Source organism: Felis catus, chromosome D1, assembly GCF_018350175.1.
Source record: "Felis catus isolate Fca126 chromosome D1, F.catus_Fca126_mat1.0, whole genome shotgun sequence".
NCBI lineage: Eukaryota > Metazoa > Chordata > Mammalia > Carnivora > Felidae > Felis > Felis catus.
Genome location: NC_058377.1, coordinates 73,418,344 through 73,438,961, shown reverse-complemented (window position 1 = coordinate 73,438,961; position 20,618 = coordinate 73,418,344). Strand labels below are relative to the sequence as shown.

Sequence of the window (20,618 nt, the reverse complement as noted above, 5' to 3'; positions counted from 1 at the left end):
CAGTGCGGAGCCTGCTTGGGATTCTAACTCCCTCCCTCTCTCTCTGCCCCTTCTGTGCTCTCTCTCTCTCTCTCAAAATAAATAAATAAACTTAAAACAAAAATCACATAGGAATAAATCACTACCCATTTTTAAATGCCATGGAGCAGCAAAATTAGAAGAATTGTAAAACAAAATATTTTAACACTTTAATTACAAGATATATAGTCACAATCTTGGAAGTCTTGAAAAATCTATTTACTACTACGGATAAAACAAAAAGAGGTAAGGAAGTTTGCACAACAAAAGCCAAATCTATTGCTTGTAATAGGTCATAAACAAAACAAAACCTGTTTACAGGCATGCACAGCTTTGAAGTTAACCCGAAGGGTGAGCATGTAAGGAAAAAGACACTGTCAAGGGCTGGCTAACAACCAAGCTGGGACATGGCATTCATCAAGAATATACTAATGTCAGCGCACCTGGGTGGCTCAGTCAGTTGAGCATCTGACTCTTGGTTTTGGCTCGGGTCATGATCTCACCGTTCATGGGTTGGAGCCCAGCAACAGGCTCTGCAGCTGGCAGCATAGAACCTGCTTGGGATTCTCTCTCTCTGTCCCTCCCCTGCTCGTGCTGTCTCTGTCTCTTTCAAAATAAATAAACTTACAAAAAATTCTTTTGAAAGAATATACTAATGTCAAGCAAAATGTAAACTAAAAGCTGTGCAAAGAAAATTATAGACATCTGTGAACATGAAATGTAGGGGTTTTTCTACATTCCATAGGCAATATGTCGAAAAAAAATCTAAATTCTTAAATTAAATCAGAGGTTTTATTGGTTTTATTTTGTTTTGCTTTTTTCTCAGTAAACAGGTTGGCAGTGCTAGCAACCATAAATCTAAATTTTTCAATTTGATGTCTTTAACACTTACAGCTTGTTCTGGCTAAGTTCTTGGATTGTCTAAGAAATGAGTACTAATCCATAGCTAACTACTCATGTAGAAAATAAGTTAAAACATGAGTAAGGAAAGACTGGAATCCTGCAATGATATTATATGAAAAAAAAAGGAAGGAAAAGACCTTGATTTCCCTCAAATCTCACAACTTGAAAGCAAGTTGTCATAATCTTTCATTATCTCACCCACAGGAAACAAAAATGTACACTTTCCATTTTACTCAATACAGCTTAGTCTCTCAGTTCAAAAAACAAAATGAATTGAAGTTGAGGCATCGGTGGTTAAGGGTGACAGTGGACTTCTTTAGCAGCCTCTGCAGGGAATAAAAATCTCGCATGAAAATGAAGAAGGTCATCGTCTAACTCTGGCTCTTTTTCAATTTCTTCTTCATTGTACTGTATATCTATAAAACAAAGATTAAATATTAGGCACTAACCAAAATTAGGTTTGTCAAAATTTCTTCCTAAAGAAAATAGATTTCTCACCCCCTCTTTTTAAAAAAAAAAAATTTTTTTTTAACGTTTTATTTATTTTTGAGACAGGGAGAGACAGAGCATGAACAGGGGAGGGTCAGAGAGAGGGAGACACAGAATATGAAGCAGGCTCCAGGCTCTGAGCTGTCAGCACAGAGCCCGAGGCGGTGCTAGAACTCACGGACCGCAAGATCATGACCTGAGCCGAAGTCTGCTGTCTAACCGACTGAGCCACCCAGGAGCCCCTTCTCACCCCCTCTTTTATTAACTAGGCTGTCTTAAAAATCATATTCTTGGGGTGCCTGAGTGGCTCAGTTAGTTGAGCGTCTGACTTAAGCTCAGGTCATGATCTCACAGTTCGCAGTTCATGGGTTCAAGCCCTGCATCAGGCTCTCTGCTGTCAGGGCAGAGCCTGCTTCAGATCCTCTGTCCACCCCTCTCTCTGCCCCTCCCCCGCTTGCGTTCTCACTCTCAAAAATAAATGAACATTTTAAAAAAATGACATTCTCACAAAACATCAAAATTTTCTTTATAATTTTCTTCATGTGAAAAACAGATGTGCATTTAGGCTTTGGTCATACAAAGCTGTTCAGTTAGCATAGAAAAGAATGCTGTTGTAAACACATTTTGGTTAAAAAAATGTAGAGCCATATCTCAAAGAGTTTTTTTAGCATTACTCCTAAATTACAGTTTCTTTTAGCAAGAGTCAAGTATTCTATCATCCTATCATAAAGTACCTATCCTCTATCCTATTCTATCATTCTATCACAAAGTATCATCCTTTAATTATACATACCAAAGTATACTATAAAATTTATATGCTTCATGAAAATTCATATGTGAAACAAAAACCCAAATTACAAATACATACCACTAAGTCAGTTAAACCAAAGACTACTACATACCTAAAAAGTATTAAGAAGAATGATATAAACACAGGACCAATACTTTCTAGCAAAGCTGGAAAGAATACTATCAGAAACTCTTTAAGAAGCAATATTCACTCATAAGTGCCTAGTATGTATAAGAAGTGGAATTCCTTAAGTCCATAAATAATCTTGAGCTAATAATCCTTTTTTAATATAAATTATAATAATTTGCTGGAAACTGAGGTAGATCTACAGTAATATCCACCCTTTATTACCCATGCCAAAAAATCATTATAAGAAACTTCTCTAAATTCTCATCCAGTTTTTTTTTTAATGTTTTTATTTATTTTTGAGAGAGAGAGACAGAGTGAAAGCAGGGGAGGGGCAGAGAGAGAGAAGGAGACACAGAACCTGAAGCAGGCTCCAGGCTTTGAACTGTCAGCACAGAGCCTGACATGGGGCTTGAACTCACCAACTGTGAGGTCATGACCTGAGCCGAAGTCAGACGCTTAGCCGACTGAGCCACCCAGGTGCCCCTTATTATTATTATATTTTAAGTTGGCTTCATGTTCGGCATGGGTCCTGAACACACGGCCCTGAGATTAAGACCCAAGCTGAGATCAAGTGGGATGCTTAAGTGACTAAGCCACCCAGGCGCCCCTCTCCCCGATTATTTTTTTAATTGAATGTATTTGACATACAACATTGTGTAAATGTAAGGTGTACAACATATTACTTTGATATATTTATATATTGTCATGAGCGCCCTGTATCCATATTTATCACATTACATAATCATAGTACAATATTGTTGTTTCTAATTACTTTCTGATTGAATCCCAGTCCACCATCTAAAAAAGTTTAGCCTAGGTGAATAGCTGTCTTATTAGTTTCTCGTCACACAGTCATCAACAAAAGAATATGCCAGATCATTTTTTAATGTTTCCTACAATTTAAACAACAGAGATAGGAATCCTTCTCCATCTCTAAAGAAACACAGCATTATTCTATTGAGTGGTTTTTATGTGTTTTTTAAATCTGTATGTAAGCAGAACTTTCCTGGATTGCTATATTTAATTTTGGGATCCGTGATTTAAGAGAAGAAAAAATCTTAGGTATCTTTGGAATATACAGTGATTGTTTAAAATTTTTGTAAAATGAGAACGCCTGAGTGGCTCAGTCGGTTAAGCGTCTGACTTCGGCTCAGGTCATGATCTCGCGGTCTGTGAGTTCGAGCCCCGTGTCGGGCTCTGGGCTGACAACTCAGAGCCTGGAGCCCGCTTCGGATTCTGTGTCTCCCTCTGTCTGCCCCTCCGCTGCTTACACTGTCTCTCGCATCGTCTCAAAAATAAATAAACATTAAAAAAAATTTTTTTTAATAAATAAAAATAAAAATTTTGTAAAACAAGGACTAAAAGTTATAAAAATGATTAACGTTAAGAGAAAGAATGTAAAATTACGAGGTGGATTGTTTCACTCAGCAGATTTAAACATGCCTTATTGTACTACAGAGGCAGTAAAGTTAAACACTATGATTTCCCAATCTCCCTTGCAGCTAGGATTCCAGATATGACTGGTCCAGTCAATCGGATGCACTCACTTGAGACTTTTGCCCAGAACCGAGTTACATGGGGAGAGAGGGAGCACAGGAGGTACCCACTTTTGCCAACACAAAGCACAGCAGAGGTGGTGTAGCTCTGGAGCAGGCAACTGTTCACAGTTTCCTTAATCCAGCAGGAGGCTTCTTGGTCTGGCAGGCAGTTTCTTGATTGTTCCAAAAGCAGCAGCTTCTTTGGCAGCCCGCTCTTAGGATGCCGTTCCTATGAAGCTCAACCTAGGTTCTGTTTCATCAGCCTTCCCAAAGAGTCTGTGAACTATATGGACCCCTTAAACAATCCCATTGTGTTTCAGAGCTAAAGAAGGTTCTGTTATCTACAACCAGGAATCTTGACCTTGATAGAAATTTGGTAGCTAGAAGTAAGGTACAGCTAGTAGAAGGATCTTATATATGGAGTTAGCTTAGTTGAGGAGGTAGGGCTTTGGGCAGTCAGACCTCATGCCACTAAGGTTAAGGTGTTAGAGGAAATAGTGGTAGAATTTCAGAATGTTAGCATGTGTGGGCTGCTTTGAGCCTCTTTTAGCAAAGTCTTACAAGAGCGATGTGATTCAGGCTAAGGTTAACAAGACTGCACAGATGGAAAGGAATATAGCTTTGCCAAGGAATTGCTCTCTACAAAATAAATTGACAAAGTCCTAAATCTAGAGCCCTGAAGAACTGAAAAAGTCAGCTACGACCATATTCCAAACTGAAACATTTGTAAGTAAGGGTTCTGAGGAAGCTGCTAAAGCTTCTTCAACTTTTTCATAAACCTTCCCTTAAGCATTTTCTGCCAAGTAATGGGAGCAATCCTAAGGAAAAAGATCTGACTGATGACTATTGCCATCCCATCCAAGCCCATAGTTTAAAATGGTCCCAAATAGTACCATTCATTTAAGACCCAAGAGAAGAGAGAGAACACAGAAGCCAGCAAGTAAAAGATGAGGTTTAACAAAGAACCTTGTGACTTGACAAGATCTTTGTGGTTACTCATGGTAATAATTTAAAAAGACGGACCAGTAACTTACTAAGTTTTTAGGGAACATTTTGCCAAAAAATAAAACCAAACAAAAACAGACACAAACCCTAAACCTGGCCTACAACAGCCTGTAACTATCTAAAACAATCCTCAAACCCCTAAACCCATCATAACAGAAAGTGAAGTACTAAAGCTGTCCACCCCAAAGACAGGCACCCTTTCCAATGCCCACTCAAATACATGAATTCACCAGAAAGGTGAATCCGGGTTTGCCTGATTGGAAAACTCAGGAATATATTTATGGACAGAGCAGAGAGACCTTGCTATTTTTGCCAAGCAGTGCCTTTTAAGTGTTATGGAACAGAGACTGTTATGTTTCCCATTTTCCCCTTTTCTAAAAGGGGATTTTAGAAACAAATAAATAAACAGAAATAACAACTGATTTTATTGCAGTTATCCTGTACCTATTTCACCATTATGCATTTGGTTCTCAGGTGACAGACACCTTGCGTTTTAGTTTGTAGATGGCCAGAACATTAGGCGCCATATCCTAACCTGATAGAGGGGACTATACAAGGATATCATGGTCTTTGAGCTATATGCAATAATGGACTGAATTTGGGGTATTTCCTTTTTGGGAAGAGGAAGTTGAGTGTTTTCTATGTTTCAGAAGAGTGTGCACAGATATTTAGGTAGCCAATAAAGCCGTCTGGGTTAAAACCAAAAGTTGCCTACCAAACATGACCTCTTTCCTTCTTCTTTAAAGATCCTAACTTTTAGCTGGTCCAATTGCCACATGTATTTCTCGGCTTTCCTAGCAGCTACATGGCCAAGAGACGTAAGTTCCAATGCTGTGTGGTCCTCCAGGAAAACTGCCTCCAGGAGGCTGATTCAACTGGGGAAATTTCCTTTTCCTCCCTTCCCCACTGCCTCCAAAAACAATCCTGGACAGTGAGAATGAGGTAACTTAAGGATAAAAACCAGGCACTGAGGATAGCAGAGCAGAGAGGTAGAAACCTGGACACCACCTACCTCCAGATTTCTTTTGTGTAAGAGGGAGAAACTCATATTTAAATTAAAACACTGTTATCTTTGGTTTTTCTGTTATATGTGGCAGAACCTGATCTTAAGTGATAGAATTGAAAGCAAAAATATAAACAACAACAACAAAAATGACCTGAAGTGGTAGCCAAAGTTATTCAATAGAAGAATTTCTGGCAGTTAAATTTGCTGAAAGGAGGAAGAAGTTAACAGGAAACACTGGGGAAACTATGATCTTCTCAGAAGAATTATTACCATCAAAGAGACTTATTAAGACAGGGGATGATAAGCACCCATAAAAGACTAACTTTATGAGTGACAACAATATAAATTTTCTTTAAAAGCACTACAGAACTTTCTCACTTAAACATTTCATTGCATTATGGCATAATTATGGCCACTTAATTAATCATTAAAGGAGAGCAAATTAAAAAGAAGAGAGGTATGAAAGTGAGAGCAGATATTGAGTTTGTATTCTTCCTAGTTCTGATAGACTTCAATCTTTAAGTATCTGTATCCTAAAAAAGAATGTGTTCTCATTTTAAAAGTATCTTCCTTTATTTCATATATGCTTTAAAATATTTATTGAGCAGAGAAAAAGGAAGGGTGGTAAAAAGATGACACAGATGTTGATTGAACAGCTTTCTTCCAAGTTCTGGTGGACTTCGGACTTTAAATGTCTGTTCAAAAAAAAAATATATGCTCTCATTTTATTAAAGGTATCTTCCTTTATTCTGAATTTTCTTGTATATATACAATTTTCTTGTACAGTATATGTACATATATGTAAATATAAATATAAAGCATTTTAAAAATACTTAGCTAATCATAGATTATAATTTAAAAATGTGTTCCCTGACAATATCAATAACTGATTAGAAAAAATTGTAAATAATGTTGAAATAAATCATTTCACCATAAGTATAGCTATCAAATTATATAGTTTTTGAAATATACTGATGCATAAAAATTTTAGAAGCCTTTGCATCTTTCTGTAGCACAAGATGCACTATTTCCACAAATATATAGAAAATACCATAGATATTAATGATTTGAAATTACATTCATAATAAATTTTTTATATCCTTAAACAAAAAAATAAAGTTACATACGTGGCTAGAACTTTGATTCTCCCCCAGGCCCTGATGGAGGAATTTCTTGTAATTTTTTTTGTTCCATCTGCTGTACGACCTAGTAAATGGAAAAAGAACGTCTTAAAAGTAAGTATTATTTGATTTTCTCATGACTTTTGACAAATCACAACAAACTAATTGAAAATTGTTTTCCAAAATGAGATATTCAAACTCTTAACATTTAGATTAATTGGGGCACCTGGGTGGCTCAGTCAGTTAAGCATCTGACTCTTGATTTCGGCTCAGGTCATAATCTCACAGTTTGTGAGATTGAGCCCTGTGTCTAGCTCTGCGAGGACAGTGCAGGGCCTGCTTGGGATTCTCCCCGCTCTCTCTCTGCCCCTCCCCAGCTTATACACGTTCTCTCTTTCTCAAAATAAATAAATAAACTCAAAAAAAAAATTTAGATTCATATTCAACGAAGCAGTTTTAAAAATATAAACATTTGGGGCACCTGGGTGGTTCAGTCGGTTAAGCGTCTGACTCTTGGTTTCAGCTCAGATCATGATCCCATGGTTTCAGGGTTTGAGCCCCACATCGGGCTCTGTGCTGGCAGCACAGAGCCTGCTTGGGATTCTCTTTCTTCCTCTCTCTGTCCTTTCCCCACTTACATTGTCTGTCTCTCTCAAGATAAATAAATAAACTTAAAAAAAATACTAAAATTTAGGGGCACCTGCGTGTCTCAATCGATTAAGCATCTGACTTCAGCTCAGGTCATGATCTCGCGGTATGTGAGTTCGAGCCCAGCGTCAGGCTCTGTACTGACAGCTCAGAGCCTGGATCCTGCTTCAGATTCTGTGTCTCCCCTCTCTCTGCCCCTCCCCTGCTCATGTTCTGTCTCTCTTTCAATAATAAATAAACGTTAGAAAAAATTGTTTTAATATTAAAATTTAAAATACTATAACTAATACTTTGAAATATTATATTACAAAAGCACACACTTTTAACAAAGCACCTAAAATTCTTTCTAATGCCACAATCATTTTATAAAATACCACCTGATGGTATTCCAGCTTCTGAGCCTCAAGTTGGTCATGCTGACGTTGTAGTTCTTCCTTTTGTTTCTGAAGCTCATCTGCCTTTTTCTTAAGTTCATTTTCTTGTAAAGAGATAAGATTTTCATATTCTTTCAGTTCTTCCTCTGTGAAGAACTGTTGCTGATCCAGTGTCTAAAAGAAAAAAACAAGGGAGAGAATAATCTTAAATATACAACCAGATCTGATTCAGCTTTAAAATTCTATGATTAGCAAAGTACAAAAGAGTATCTATAGTATTACACCTTTTTGGTAAGAAAGAAGAAGAAACAAGAAAATATATATTTATGTACTTATTTGAGCAGAAAGGAAAAACCCAAGACTAATGAAATTGGTTACCTACAACACAAGGAAGAGAACTGGGTAGACAGATCAAATATGGGAAAAGAAATCACACTGCTTTGAATACACCTTTTTTGTACAGGTTTGATTTTTAGAAACATGTCAGTGTTTCACACACTCAAAAAAAAAAAAGAAATAAAATCCACAAGGACAGGAAAACTCCCCAAATTGACTATAAACAGAAGAAAATAAATAATGCTTTTATTTTAAGTGAATAAAACACAACGGGAAGGGGGAATAAACTAACACAAGAAACTCTTAATCGCAGTATTCTGACTACATGCTCAGGTTAAAAACAATAAACAAAAATCTAAACAAATCATCAATTCTTGTTTTGCAGAGTTTAGCAATTCTGAAACACTTTGTACATCCTAGAATTGAGGAAATAAGTGGAATGATATTGTGGAAAATAGGAACTAGATTTCATATGAAATACGGAAAGAGGAAGAGGTGGAATGTTGTACTGGAATTGGAGGCATTGGACTGAAATTTGAGGAAGTATCAGTGTGAACTCAGTAAGTTTTAACATATATGGATAGCTAAATATAAGAAGATGAATATGGATGTATCTGTGTGTGTATAATATGTACATATACACAAACATATAATACAAACATAAATATATAGATATAAACACACACATACATACACATTGTTTTTTAAATTCCCCAACTCTGTTATCTGACAAACCCTAGAAGCAATGATACTCCGGTAGCAAGGAACACATCCAGTGCCCAGATCCTGGTCTGTGATATCAATCTCCACTGAAAAGAACCAGTGCTACTCATTAAAATGGCTGATTCTAGAGGTGGGATGGAGAAAGAACAAGATAAGCCTTGGACATCTTATGCGAAAAAGTAAGGAATCCTCGAAGAAAGATAGGTAACATGCCAAGAGGACACAAAAGCCAGTTTGAAGAAACTCCCACTAGCCAAATCTGGGGCAATTTGGGCATCAAAATAAATAGTGATAGTAAGGATACAAGCTTATTGAATAAGATAAGAAGCCATGAGTCTCCACTCAAATAAACAGAGATGGGGGAAGGGATAACTTTTCCTTACTGTAGAAGGCCAACTAATAAAATGTACAAGGAATGACGATTAGAAAATCACCATTTGTGGGAATGCAAGCTGGTGCAGCCACTCTGGAAAACAGTATAAAGGTTCCTCAAAAAACTAAAAATAGAACTACCCTATGACCCAGCAATTGCACTACTAGGCATTTATCCAAGGGATACAGGTGTGCTGTTTCGAAGGGACACATGCACCCCCATGTTTATGGCAGCACTATCGACAATAGCCAAAGTATGGAAAGAGCCCAAATGTCCATCGATAGATGAATGGATAAAGAAGATGTGGTATAGATATGCAATGAAGTATTACTCGACAATCAAAAAGAATGAAATCTTTCCATATGCAACTACATGGATGGAACTGGAGGGCATTATGCTAAGTGAAATTAGAGAAAGACAAAAATCATATGACTTCACTCATATGAGTACTTTAAGAGACAAAACAGGTGAACATAAGGGAAGGGAAACAAAAATAATATAAAAACAGAGAGGGGGACAAAACAGAAGAGACTCATAAATATGGAGAACAAACTGAGGGTTACTGGAGGAGTTGTGGTAGGGGGGATGGGCTAAATGGGTAAGGGGCATTAAGGAATCTACCCCTGAAATCATTGTTTCACTATATGCTAACTAATTTGGATGTAAATTTTTAAAAATAAAAAATTAAATTAAAAAAAGAAAAAAAAAGAAAGAAAATCACCATTTGTAAACAATCATAGTAACAATTGTTTCTGGCTAGAATCATCAATAGATGCTAAAATTAGCAAATAATTAATCTCAGAGTATACCCTCAGAAATTCCTTTTTTTTAAACACAGCATTTTCATTTTTTATTGGTGATAATGTACAATTCTTTCAAAAAGTACTTTTACAAAATATATCAACCATCTTAAAAAGATTCCCTCGGTCTTGGTAATGCTACATTGAGAATCCATCCTATAAAATAACCCTAACCACATAAAAAGCTTTACATAAAAATGTGTTTACAGCAGCACTGTCTTTTTAAAATAAACAGTAAAAGCATGGATGTCTAGCCCTGAGAAAACAGTTAAGCACTTCAATAACTATTAAAATAATGCTTACAATTAGTATTTGGAAATGCTTTTGATATGATGTCAAGTGAATCTTTTTTTTTTAATGCTGGCTTCTGATTCTGGTAGTATGAAGAGTTAGACAAAACACTTTTTAAATTACAAGATAGAAAATAGAAGGGAAACCTGGTAGACACCATCTTAAACAAATAATAAAAATTAACATTGTCAGTTATAAGAATAATCAGCAGCATATGCTCGGTGATATGATGCACTTGGCATCACTTTGGTGCTATTTCTACCAAAAGTAGGAATCCTAAGGAAAGAGCAAATGGAGGGGGATTCTACAAAATAACTGGTCTATACTCTTTAGAAATATCAATGCCATGAGACACAAGACTCAGGAACTGTTTCAGATTAAAGGAGACTAGGAAGACATAACTAAATTCAATGTATGATCCTGGATGTTCTTTTTCTATAAAGGGCAGTATTAGGAAAACTGACAAAAATCTCAACAAAGTCTAGAGACCAGAGAAGAGTATTATGTGTGTAGCATTGGTAATGTTACTGTGATTATGCAAGATAAATCCTTGTTTGCAAAAAATACACAGTCAAGTATTTAAGGTTAAAGAAGAATCATGTGCAACTTACTCTCAAGAAAATTATATATGTTATATATAAATACACACACATGCGCACAGATTAAAAATAGAGAAACAAAAAGAAAAAGAAAGGGGCGCCTGGGTGGCTCAGTCAGTTAAGCATCCAACTTTGGCTCAGGTCACAACCTCGCAGTTCATGGGTTTGAGCCCCGCATCGGGCTCTGTGCTGACAGCTCAGAGCCTGGAGCCTGCTTCAGATTGTGTCTTTCTCTCTCTCTGCCTCTCCCCACTCGTACTCTATCTCTCTCTCTCTTAAAAATAAATAAACTTTAATATATATATATATATATATATATATATATATATATTTAAAAAGAAAAAGAAAAAGAAAGAGAATAATTGTAGTAAAATGGGAAATCTGGGGGAAAGGTTTTCAGGAATTCCTTGTCTATTCTTGCAACTCTTTTGTAAATCTAAAATTATGTCAAAATGAAAAAAAAATACGCAATTATCTGTTGATCTAGTTCACCAGAAGTAATAAAGAGAATGCATATTCAAATAATACTAGCATTCTTCTCTTCTTCACCAAAGTCCAGAAATATTGCAAATGTAGGAAAAAAAACCCTATGACAAAATAGCTGATTTCTTTAATCTCAAACTAAGATGATAAACTGTCATCCTGGGACTGTCCTTGTTTTAGCACCAAAACCTTCTACATCCCGGGAAACTCATTCCAGGGTAAACCAAGACAGTTGGTCACCCTATCTGAAACCATTTTCTGGACAATTAAAAATCTAATTGAAATGGCGATCTTTCATATTTTGTATGGAAAATTAAAATGTTCTTTCTTCAGTCTCTTCTGGTTGCTACCTCAATTATTCTTTTAAAAATGTGTATGCACAGTAAACCATGGAACAAATTGGGACACCTTTCTTGAGCAATTTGACAAGACATATTTAGAAACTAAAAATGTTCATAAACCTTGAGAATAGTTCTATTATTAGGGCTCAATCCCAGGGAAACCATCATAGATCCTAAAAATGTCTGAACAAGTAGAGAGTCATCATAGGGCTAACTACTACAGTCAAAAAAAAAGTGAAATTGACCCAAATGGCTAAATCTGTTTGAATGGTTATATAAATTATGCTACAACCACACAACTGAATGCCAAGAGTAATTTTTTAAATTTTATTTATTTATTTTGAGAGAGACAGGGAGAAAGCACATGTGCACAAGCAGGGGAGAGGCAGAGAGGGAGAGAGAGAATCCCAAGCAGGCCCTTCACTGTCAGCGCAGAACCCGACACAGGGCTCAGTCCCATGAACTGTGCGATCATGACCTGAGCTGAAATCAAGAGGCAGATATTTAACCCACTGAGCCACCCCAGTGCCTGACTAAGGAGTCATTTTTAAACCATGTTTTTTGAGTAATGGCATCATGAAATATTGTTAACTTTAAAAAAACAGAATTTTCCAAACATACAAGACATTTATACAGTCTGAAGCCATTTAAAAAATATATAGATGGGAGTTTATGGGTACATGTAATTTAAAAATAAGACAGTATACTATATAATGTGTGCTATGTGTGCATATACTACAGATACAAACTATTTCCAAACTGGTATAACACAATGCATAAATTAAGTGTCTACCTTGGAATAATTCTACCATTCTAATTTATTCTTTAAAAGTATCTATATTTCGGGGCACCTGTGTGGCTCAGTCAGTTAAGCGTCTGACTTCGGCTCAGGTCATGATCTCAGTTTGTGGGTTCAAGCCTAGTGTGGGGCTCTGTGCTGACAGCTCAGAGCCTGGAGCCTACTTCGATTCTGTGTCTCCCTCTCTCTCTACCCCTCCCCCACTCACGTTCTTTCTCTGTCTCTCTCTCTCAGAAAATAAATAAACATTAAAATTTTTTTTTAATAAATGTATCTAGGGGCGCCTGGGTGGCTCAGTCAGTTAAGCGTCCGACTTCGGCCTAGGTCATGATCTCGTGATTCGTGACTTTGATCCCCACATCGGGCTTGGTGCTGACAGCTCGGAGCCTGGAGCCTGCTTTGGATTCTGTGTCTCCCTCTCTCTCTGCCCCTCCCCTGCTCATGCTCTGTCTCTCAAAAATAAATAAATGTTAAAAAAATTTTTTAAAAATAAATAAATGTATCTATATTTCTAATTTTCACACTTAGAAAAAGTGCAATTTTAAAAAGACTTATAATTATATGTAACTTGATTATAAATAAAAGGTCAATTGCCACAGGTTTTCCAAAAAATCAAGTTCATTATTTTATAGTGACGTTTTATATGAAAAGCCAAGACAGCAAGGCTCCCCATGAAAACATAATGGGGAATAAAAGTTAAAAAGTAGAATAAACTGATGTCGAATTTCTTGAACCATACATTCCATTTCAAGTAGGTTCTATTACCTCCCAGCTATCTGGCTCCAAGAATTCCTTTTTTTCTGTAGCCTTCAAAAACTCTTCTAGAGTCACTAGTCGGTCTTTGTTAGCATCAACCTGATTGAAAAAAAAAGTTTATGTAAATAATATAACTCTTTCTCATATTACCAGAAATTACCTTCTAATAGATGCTACTACATAAACAAAGAGCAATTAAGGCTAGCTTAACATCCACAGAAATGGTGGGGGGAAGAAAACCAGACACTCAACATTATATTAGAATCAAAAAATAGATACTGTTATCTTCTGTATAATTCAGATTTCAGCGAGATATCTATATCCCTGATTACCCTCAAAGATCACCACCCTTAAGTCTGCTGATCTAACTGGTTAGGCTATTATTGTCTTCCTCCCTCACTACATCATGCATAATCCAAAGAAAAATAACCTTTCCAGAAAGATGACTGTTTCAGCCAAGAATAAAGAAGTTTACATTAAAGTACTCTCAACATTTTTCTTAACAACTATCTAAACCAAAATTAAAGTTGACAATCTCTCCCAATCCTCTTCCATGGCTCTTACAAACTATAGCAAATTCAGTTACAAAAGTGAACTCCATAATTACCAAAGAAATTCATTTAGCACTTGGGATGCCAGCAGTCAACAGAAATCCCAATTCATCACCAATAGGTCAAATATCAGGTGAAAATCACTGACTTAAAACAGTGGGCCTTAGTTACCCTGCCTATGATGTCTATGACCAAAGTTTTGCTTAATAATGTGAACAAGAAGTAAATATTTGTTATGATAAACCATTAAGGTATTGGATTTTTTAGATTTTCTTAATAAAAATGCAGGTTTTTAAAATAGCAAATATTGGACTACGTTATTTTTTACTTCTAAAAGATATGCAATGGCATCTTAATCTTTTAAATACAAATCCTTTAAAGTTTAAAATATTTTAAAGCAGTTACAAAATAATTTTATCTACACTAAAAGGAATTTACTGAATATTCTGGATCAAAAAAGCAAAATCCAATTAAATACCTATTCTGTATATTTATTTTCCACTTTGTGGTAAGATTTATTGTAAGAACTTGAATAATCCATCAAAGTAACATATAATCTTAAAATTTTAAAGCATACCTCATTCATTACATGTTCCCTCATTCTAAGCCGTTCTTCCTCCATTTCTACCATATCATCTTCTTCATTTTTGGGGTCATAAACTTTCTCCAACTAAAAAAAAAAAGTTTCAAACCAACATAAAAGAAAGGAAGATAATAAAAGGAAAAAAGAGAGCAAAAACACTGAACACTTACTGAACTCATTTACCTCTTTGGTAAATAGGGCTTCTAATTCTTGTTCATCTAGAAAGCCATCATTATTGACATCTGAAGTTTAAAAGTCACAAACACAAAAATCGATTTTAATGCCTTCGAAAATAAATAATGAAAACACAACTCTTTACAACTGGCTTGCAGAAGTTGTACTGACATGAAGCATCCATATGCTACAGAAAAAGGTTTCCTCCTCTTCATGAAGCCTCAGATCAGTCCAACTGATGACAATTTACTAATTCATAATTCATAATAGTTTTTTTAGAAAAATATATCTTAATCAGTTTTTTCAAAAATATGAAGTGAAACAATATGATATAGGAGTAAAGTACATTTTAATGTTATAGCATAAAGCATGTTGGATATAACCTAGCCAGTCACAGAAATACCTTCAGTTTACACAGAACCTTGCCATAAGTGGTAATGACTCAACAGTAAAAGCAAGCAAAAGACACAGCTACTGACCTAAAATATTTTATGCTGCAGATCAGTAATAAAGACCATGATATTACCTTAGAGAAAAACTCTAAACATTTATTGTCATTAGGACTCAATAACAGACCTTGGCAAAAATCAGTTAAGAAAAGCAACTATAATTTTTCAAACAGCAGATATAAATATTAATATTTGTATCAAATCTGTTACCATGTAATTTGAAAAATGTCTTGGGGTCAAAGTCATTAGGATCCAATCCATCAGTCTCTTCCCATACCTCTTTTAGTTGATCTTTGCTTCCCTGTGAATCAATTTTTAAAAAATGCTCAAAACAAAATATAATCTATGTATATAGACTGAAAATAAAATACAAATTTGAGAAACTTTGCAGAATTAAGAATCTAAAGTACTAATAACTTATGATAAAATTTTACTGATACAAAAGAAGTATCTTCCTCTAATTATGGTTTCATAAAGTCATAATCCTTACTGGATGGTTAACTTTGGGATGATTTTCATGCTTTTTCTTCATTTCTTCAAATTTAGATTCTTCTTCTTTCCTCTTTTCTTCATTCAGTGTTTTTAAATATTCTCTCCTTTCATGTTCCTTCATCATTTCATATTTTTTAAATTCTTCATGCCGAGTCTTATCATAGTGTTCCAGATCACTTGTGGCCTATAATATTTAAATTAAATTACAAGAAGTGTTTGGAAATATAAATAAAGCTGTTCTTGCATACAGCATACTCTCTAACAGAAGATAGTATAGAAGGGCCAGAAATCACTGGACACTTCTTTTAAATTCTACCATTTTATTTTAGTCATTATTATTACCAGTATGTAGGCACTCAAAGAAACTCATAGTTCAAGCCTCAGGTTAAGAAAGCTCCTCATAAGCAAGTAATATATAAATTGATTTTAAAAAGAAGGAAGGAATTATATAAAATATGTACAGTATAGAAAACTAGAACACTTTCTAACCACTTAACTAAACTAATACCCAGGCTACAACATCTGGTTTGATAACTCCATACAGTACAACATAAGAGGTCTACAAACTCTTACCTAAAATCTCAGCGCCCAGATGTGTTTCAGAATTTTCTAGATTTTAGAAAGAGAATATGGCATATATGCCATATTATAGAATATCTTTGCAGAGTCTATAATCAAAGAGATTAATACTTCCTCAGCAAAGTCTATTAATATTCAATGAAGTAGACTAAATAAAAACTATAAATAGCCTTACTATAATTCAAGCCAGGTTTCAACTTTAATAGTGCTTTGGACTTTGGAACTGTGGGCAAAGGGTTACAGATTGTTATGTCCATATTATTTTCTATAGTAATAGGGGTTAAGCTCTCTCCCTTTAAAGATACTCTATAGAGTATCTAAGAGTTATATTACCACTTCATTGAATTTATTTATCAAATTACAAAACCTCAAAGGCACAACAAAGACAACATTGTTTGGAATTATTCTCACCGCTTTGATTAGCATATCTAAATCTGTAGATTCAAACTTGTCAGGATTCAGGTGGTTTAGGTGATCAAATTGTTTTAGAAGAGCATGATGGTCTATGCCCGTATCTGAAAGAAAATGAAAAAATGGTAAATAATAAAGTAATAAAAGCTAGAAACATTGATATAAATGATACATAAGAATAAACATTCATATTTATTCCTATAGGATTTTATGAGAATATTCAAAATTTTAGATTAAGTGTTGATATTCTTTTAGAATATTGTACATATTGTTATTGTAGGCAAAAGTAATGTCCTTGAATCTAGAATGGAATACAATGTAATATGTACACTTTATTATTATTTCTAGAAAGGCTAGTTGACTATCAGTATAATTACAGTAAAAACTTTTTTATTATTGGAAAACTACCAAATTTCCTACTTTTAATTGGATAAACTCTAATATACTGCCCTCATCAAAGACCTAAGGAGAATTTTTTTTAAGTTTATTTATTATGAGAGAGAGAGAGACAGCATGTGAGTGGGGGAGGGGCAGAGAGAGAGGGAGAGAGAATTCCAGGTAGGCCTACACTGTCAGTGCAGAGCCCAATATGGGGCTTGAACACATGAACCATGAGATCATGACCTGAGCCAAAACCGTCAGCCAGATGCTTAACCAAGGGAGCCACCTAGGCCCCTTAAGTAGAATCTCTAGAAAGAATTGTTCTAAAATTTTTATGAAGGAATTTTTTGTATGCTGCTCCAATGAATCCTTTATGGAACAATAAAAATCTAAGTCAGGTAAATTCATTTAGATTAGGACTTATTTTTAAAGAAATATCAATTGTTTTTCTTTGTGAATAGTTTTTTTTTTTACAAGCTACAGTTTATTGCAGTTGAGTGGGTAAAGTGAGTCTGGACTATTTCAGTTGGATAATAGAATTGAGCAAAATAGGTACATGTGTTGATTTGTTAAAAGTTTGGGTTCCACTCTTAAATACACAGAACAAAATGAGGGCTGATGGGGGATGGAGTAGAGGGGAAAGTGGGTGATGGGCATTGAGGAGGACACTTGTTGGGATGAACACTGAGTATTGTATGGAAACCAATTTGATGATAAATTATATTAAAAATAGATAAATAAATCAGTAATTAGATTTAAAAACAAACAAATAAATAAATGTCTGGGTTCTTAGAAAAAGGAATATACAAATATGGAATCATGGAATATAAGAAAGAAATCTGGAAATGGATGGGACTTAGTGCTGTGTGAATTTATTTCTAAAATATGAATATGTTTATGTATATATATATGTGTGTTTCACAGGCATATGCATGTGTATGTATATACATTTATATATACAAAAATGTGTGTGCATGTATATGTTGATGTATATAGACATGCATATATTTCCTACCTCTGTCCGATGAAAATGCCAAGAAGAAAATATATTCCAGAAGCAACGAGCACACTTAGTGCCAGTCTTTGGTCTGTGGGACCAAAAGAAATATCATTTCCCACTAAAAAGAACCAGGAATCCTCAGATAAATGGCTCATTCCAGGGCTGGGGCAGGGTAGGTACAAGATGAGCCTGGAAGATTTTGTTATACTAGAAAGTAAGAAACTGCTAAATTTAGTTCAGTTAAGCTTTCACTGAATTCTTAGTATGGCACTGTACAAATTTTACTTTATGAAGAAAAGATTTGTTATAAGACCCAGGCCTAAAGGATATGACCAGACAGTGAAATACATGAAAAGATGCTTAACCTCACTCAAAACAGGAGAAATACATATTAAAACTGTACTATTATATCATCTAAAACTTTTTAAAATTTTGTTTACTTTTATTTTGAGAGAGAGAGAGAGAGCATGAGCAGGGGAGGAGCAGACAGAGAGGGAGAGAGAGAATCCCAAGCAGGCCCTGCACTGTCAGCACAAAGCCCGATGCAGGGTTCAGTGTGGACCTCAGACTCACAAACTGTGAGATCATGACCTGAGCTGTAACCAGGAGTCAGACACTTAACCGATTGAGCCACCCAGGTGCTCCAGAATGATAAAATCCTTAAAGTTTGAAGATACATACTATTAGCAAGGATGTGAAAAATTATTGCTGGTAAGAGTATGTACTGACACAACCTCTGTGGAGGTAGCAATATCTATAAAAATTACAAACACATACACATGTATACAATTTCTCTATGGGGAACTTATCCTACAGATAATTTTACATGGATAGGCAGTGATATATGTACAAGAGTATTTGCTAGAAATAACCCAAATGCCCATTGCCAGAGGCCTAGTTAAATAAATTATGGTATATCCATATAATGGAAATCTATGCAGCATAAAAAAAAATTTTTTTATGAAGATGGTGTCTATGCACTAATACAGAAAGAACTCCAAAATATGCTGTTAAACGAAACCCACAGGGCACAAAATGCATATCACATGCTATCTTTTGCATAAAAAGAGAGGGAAAAAAAGGCCGTTATTTTTATTTGCTTATATAAGAAGGAAGAAACAGAAGGATTATGTTCAGGGCAGTGAGAACTGATAGAGTACAAAAATATCAGAGCACTTTTGCTATATGCTTATACTTACTCTTTCTGGTTTTAATGAATGTGAATGTAGTGCCTACTTTAAAAATTACACCAAAAAAAAAGGACCCTTTAAGTCTTTCTTCAAATTATTAAAAATTTTAATTCAAAAATTCTGAATCCATGAGAAAATATTCATAAGTTTTCTAAGCATCAGACCGTTTTCTTTAGATAATGAAATTTAGCCCCTGTTTAGAATAAAGAAAACACTGCCAAGATTGAGGGGATGGAGGTTGTCTAAGAAGAAAGTAATCTCAAAACACCTTAGGCCTCAGGGTGCCTGGGTGGCTCAGTTGGTTAAGCATCCGACTTCGGCTCAGATCATGATCTCACAGTTTGTGGGTTCGAGCCCAGCGTCAGGCTCTGTGCTGACAGCTCAGAGCCTGGAGGCTGCTCCCGATTCTGTCTCCCTTTCTTTCTGCCCCTCCCCTGCTCATGCTCTGTCTCTGCCTCTCAAAAATAAATAAACATTAAAAAAAAAAAAAAAAAAAAAAACACCTTAGGCCTGGCTTCAAGGATGGAATTACCCTCTATGTCTGACCACCTGAAGTTCAATTTACCTCTCATTGATATCCTTAATCCCAGGATAATGAGTATTTGGTACTTGTTTTCTACATCTACTCACTGGCAGGGAGTTTAATGCTCTACACAAGCATTTCGCCAATATGATCCATTGACCAGAAGTACATGTTTAAAATACATATTACTCATCCCAGATTCAGAATATCTAGAGGTAAAATCCAGTAGTCTACATTTTTTAAAGATTTTTTTAAAGGTTTTATTTCTTTTTAACAGAGTACAAGCAGGGAAGGGACAGAGAGAGAGGGACAGAGGACCTGAAGCACGCTCTGTGCTGACAACAGAGAGTCCAGTGTGGGACTTGAACCACGAGATCATGACCTGAGCCAAAGTTATACGCTCAATCGACTGAGCCACCCAGGTACTCCCAGTAATCTGCATTTTTAACTAGCTTCCCAGGTGATGCCTACGTAATCTAAAGTTTAAGAACTACTATTCACCATGAGTAAATTTTCAGATGTTTATTAATGTCTATGAGCCACCCAGATAACCAACCCATGGGGGCACAAAGACACAGGAGCCAGCTTGAAGGGTCTCCCACTTGTCAAATCTGACCTCTTGATTTTGTTTCATAATTAGAAAGGCCATTCCAAGATAAAGAAAGTCACCTATGTTGTCATTTAATACTTTTATGGTATTATTTTCTACACTGAAGTCTTTGATTTATTTGTACTTATTCTGATGTATATGAGCTAGAGATCG

The 20,618-nt window shown here is 35.5% G+C and overlaps 1 protein-coding gene across 2 annotated transcripts in view; it reads right to left on the bottom strand.

Moving 5' to 3' along the window:
* Nucleotides 1–6,460: 6,460 nt before the first annotated feature.
* The window catches only part of NUCB2 (nucleobindin 2), a 36,462-nt gene continuing 22,304 nt past the window's right edge, over nucleotides 6,461–20,618 (bottom strand). For both annotated transcript variants that reach the window (XM_011286735.3, XM_011286736.4), the window contains exons 6-14: nucleotides 16,762–16,865; nucleotides 15,770–15,955; nucleotides 15,490–15,580; nucleotides 14,840–14,898; nucleotides 14,651–14,743; nucleotides 13,532–13,621; nucleotides 8,025–8,195; nucleotides 7,006–7,084; nucleotides 6,461–6,573 (exon numbers count right to left, since the gene is read on the bottom strand). In XM_011286735.3, coding sequence (XP_011285037.1) covers nucleotides 7,010–7,084; nucleotides 8,025–8,195; nucleotides 13,532–13,621; nucleotides 14,651–14,743; nucleotides 14,840–14,898; nucleotides 15,490–15,580; nucleotides 15,770–15,955; nucleotides 16,762–16,865 — 869 coding nt within the window. In that variant the 3' untranslated portion in view covers nucleotides 6,461–6,573; nucleotides 7,006–7,009. The remainder of the gene's footprint in view (nucleotides 6,574–7,005; nucleotides 7,085–8,024; nucleotides 8,196–13,531; nucleotides 13,622–14,650; nucleotides 14,744–14,839; nucleotides 14,899–15,489; nucleotides 15,581–15,769; nucleotides 15,956–16,761; nucleotides 16,866–20,618) is intronic.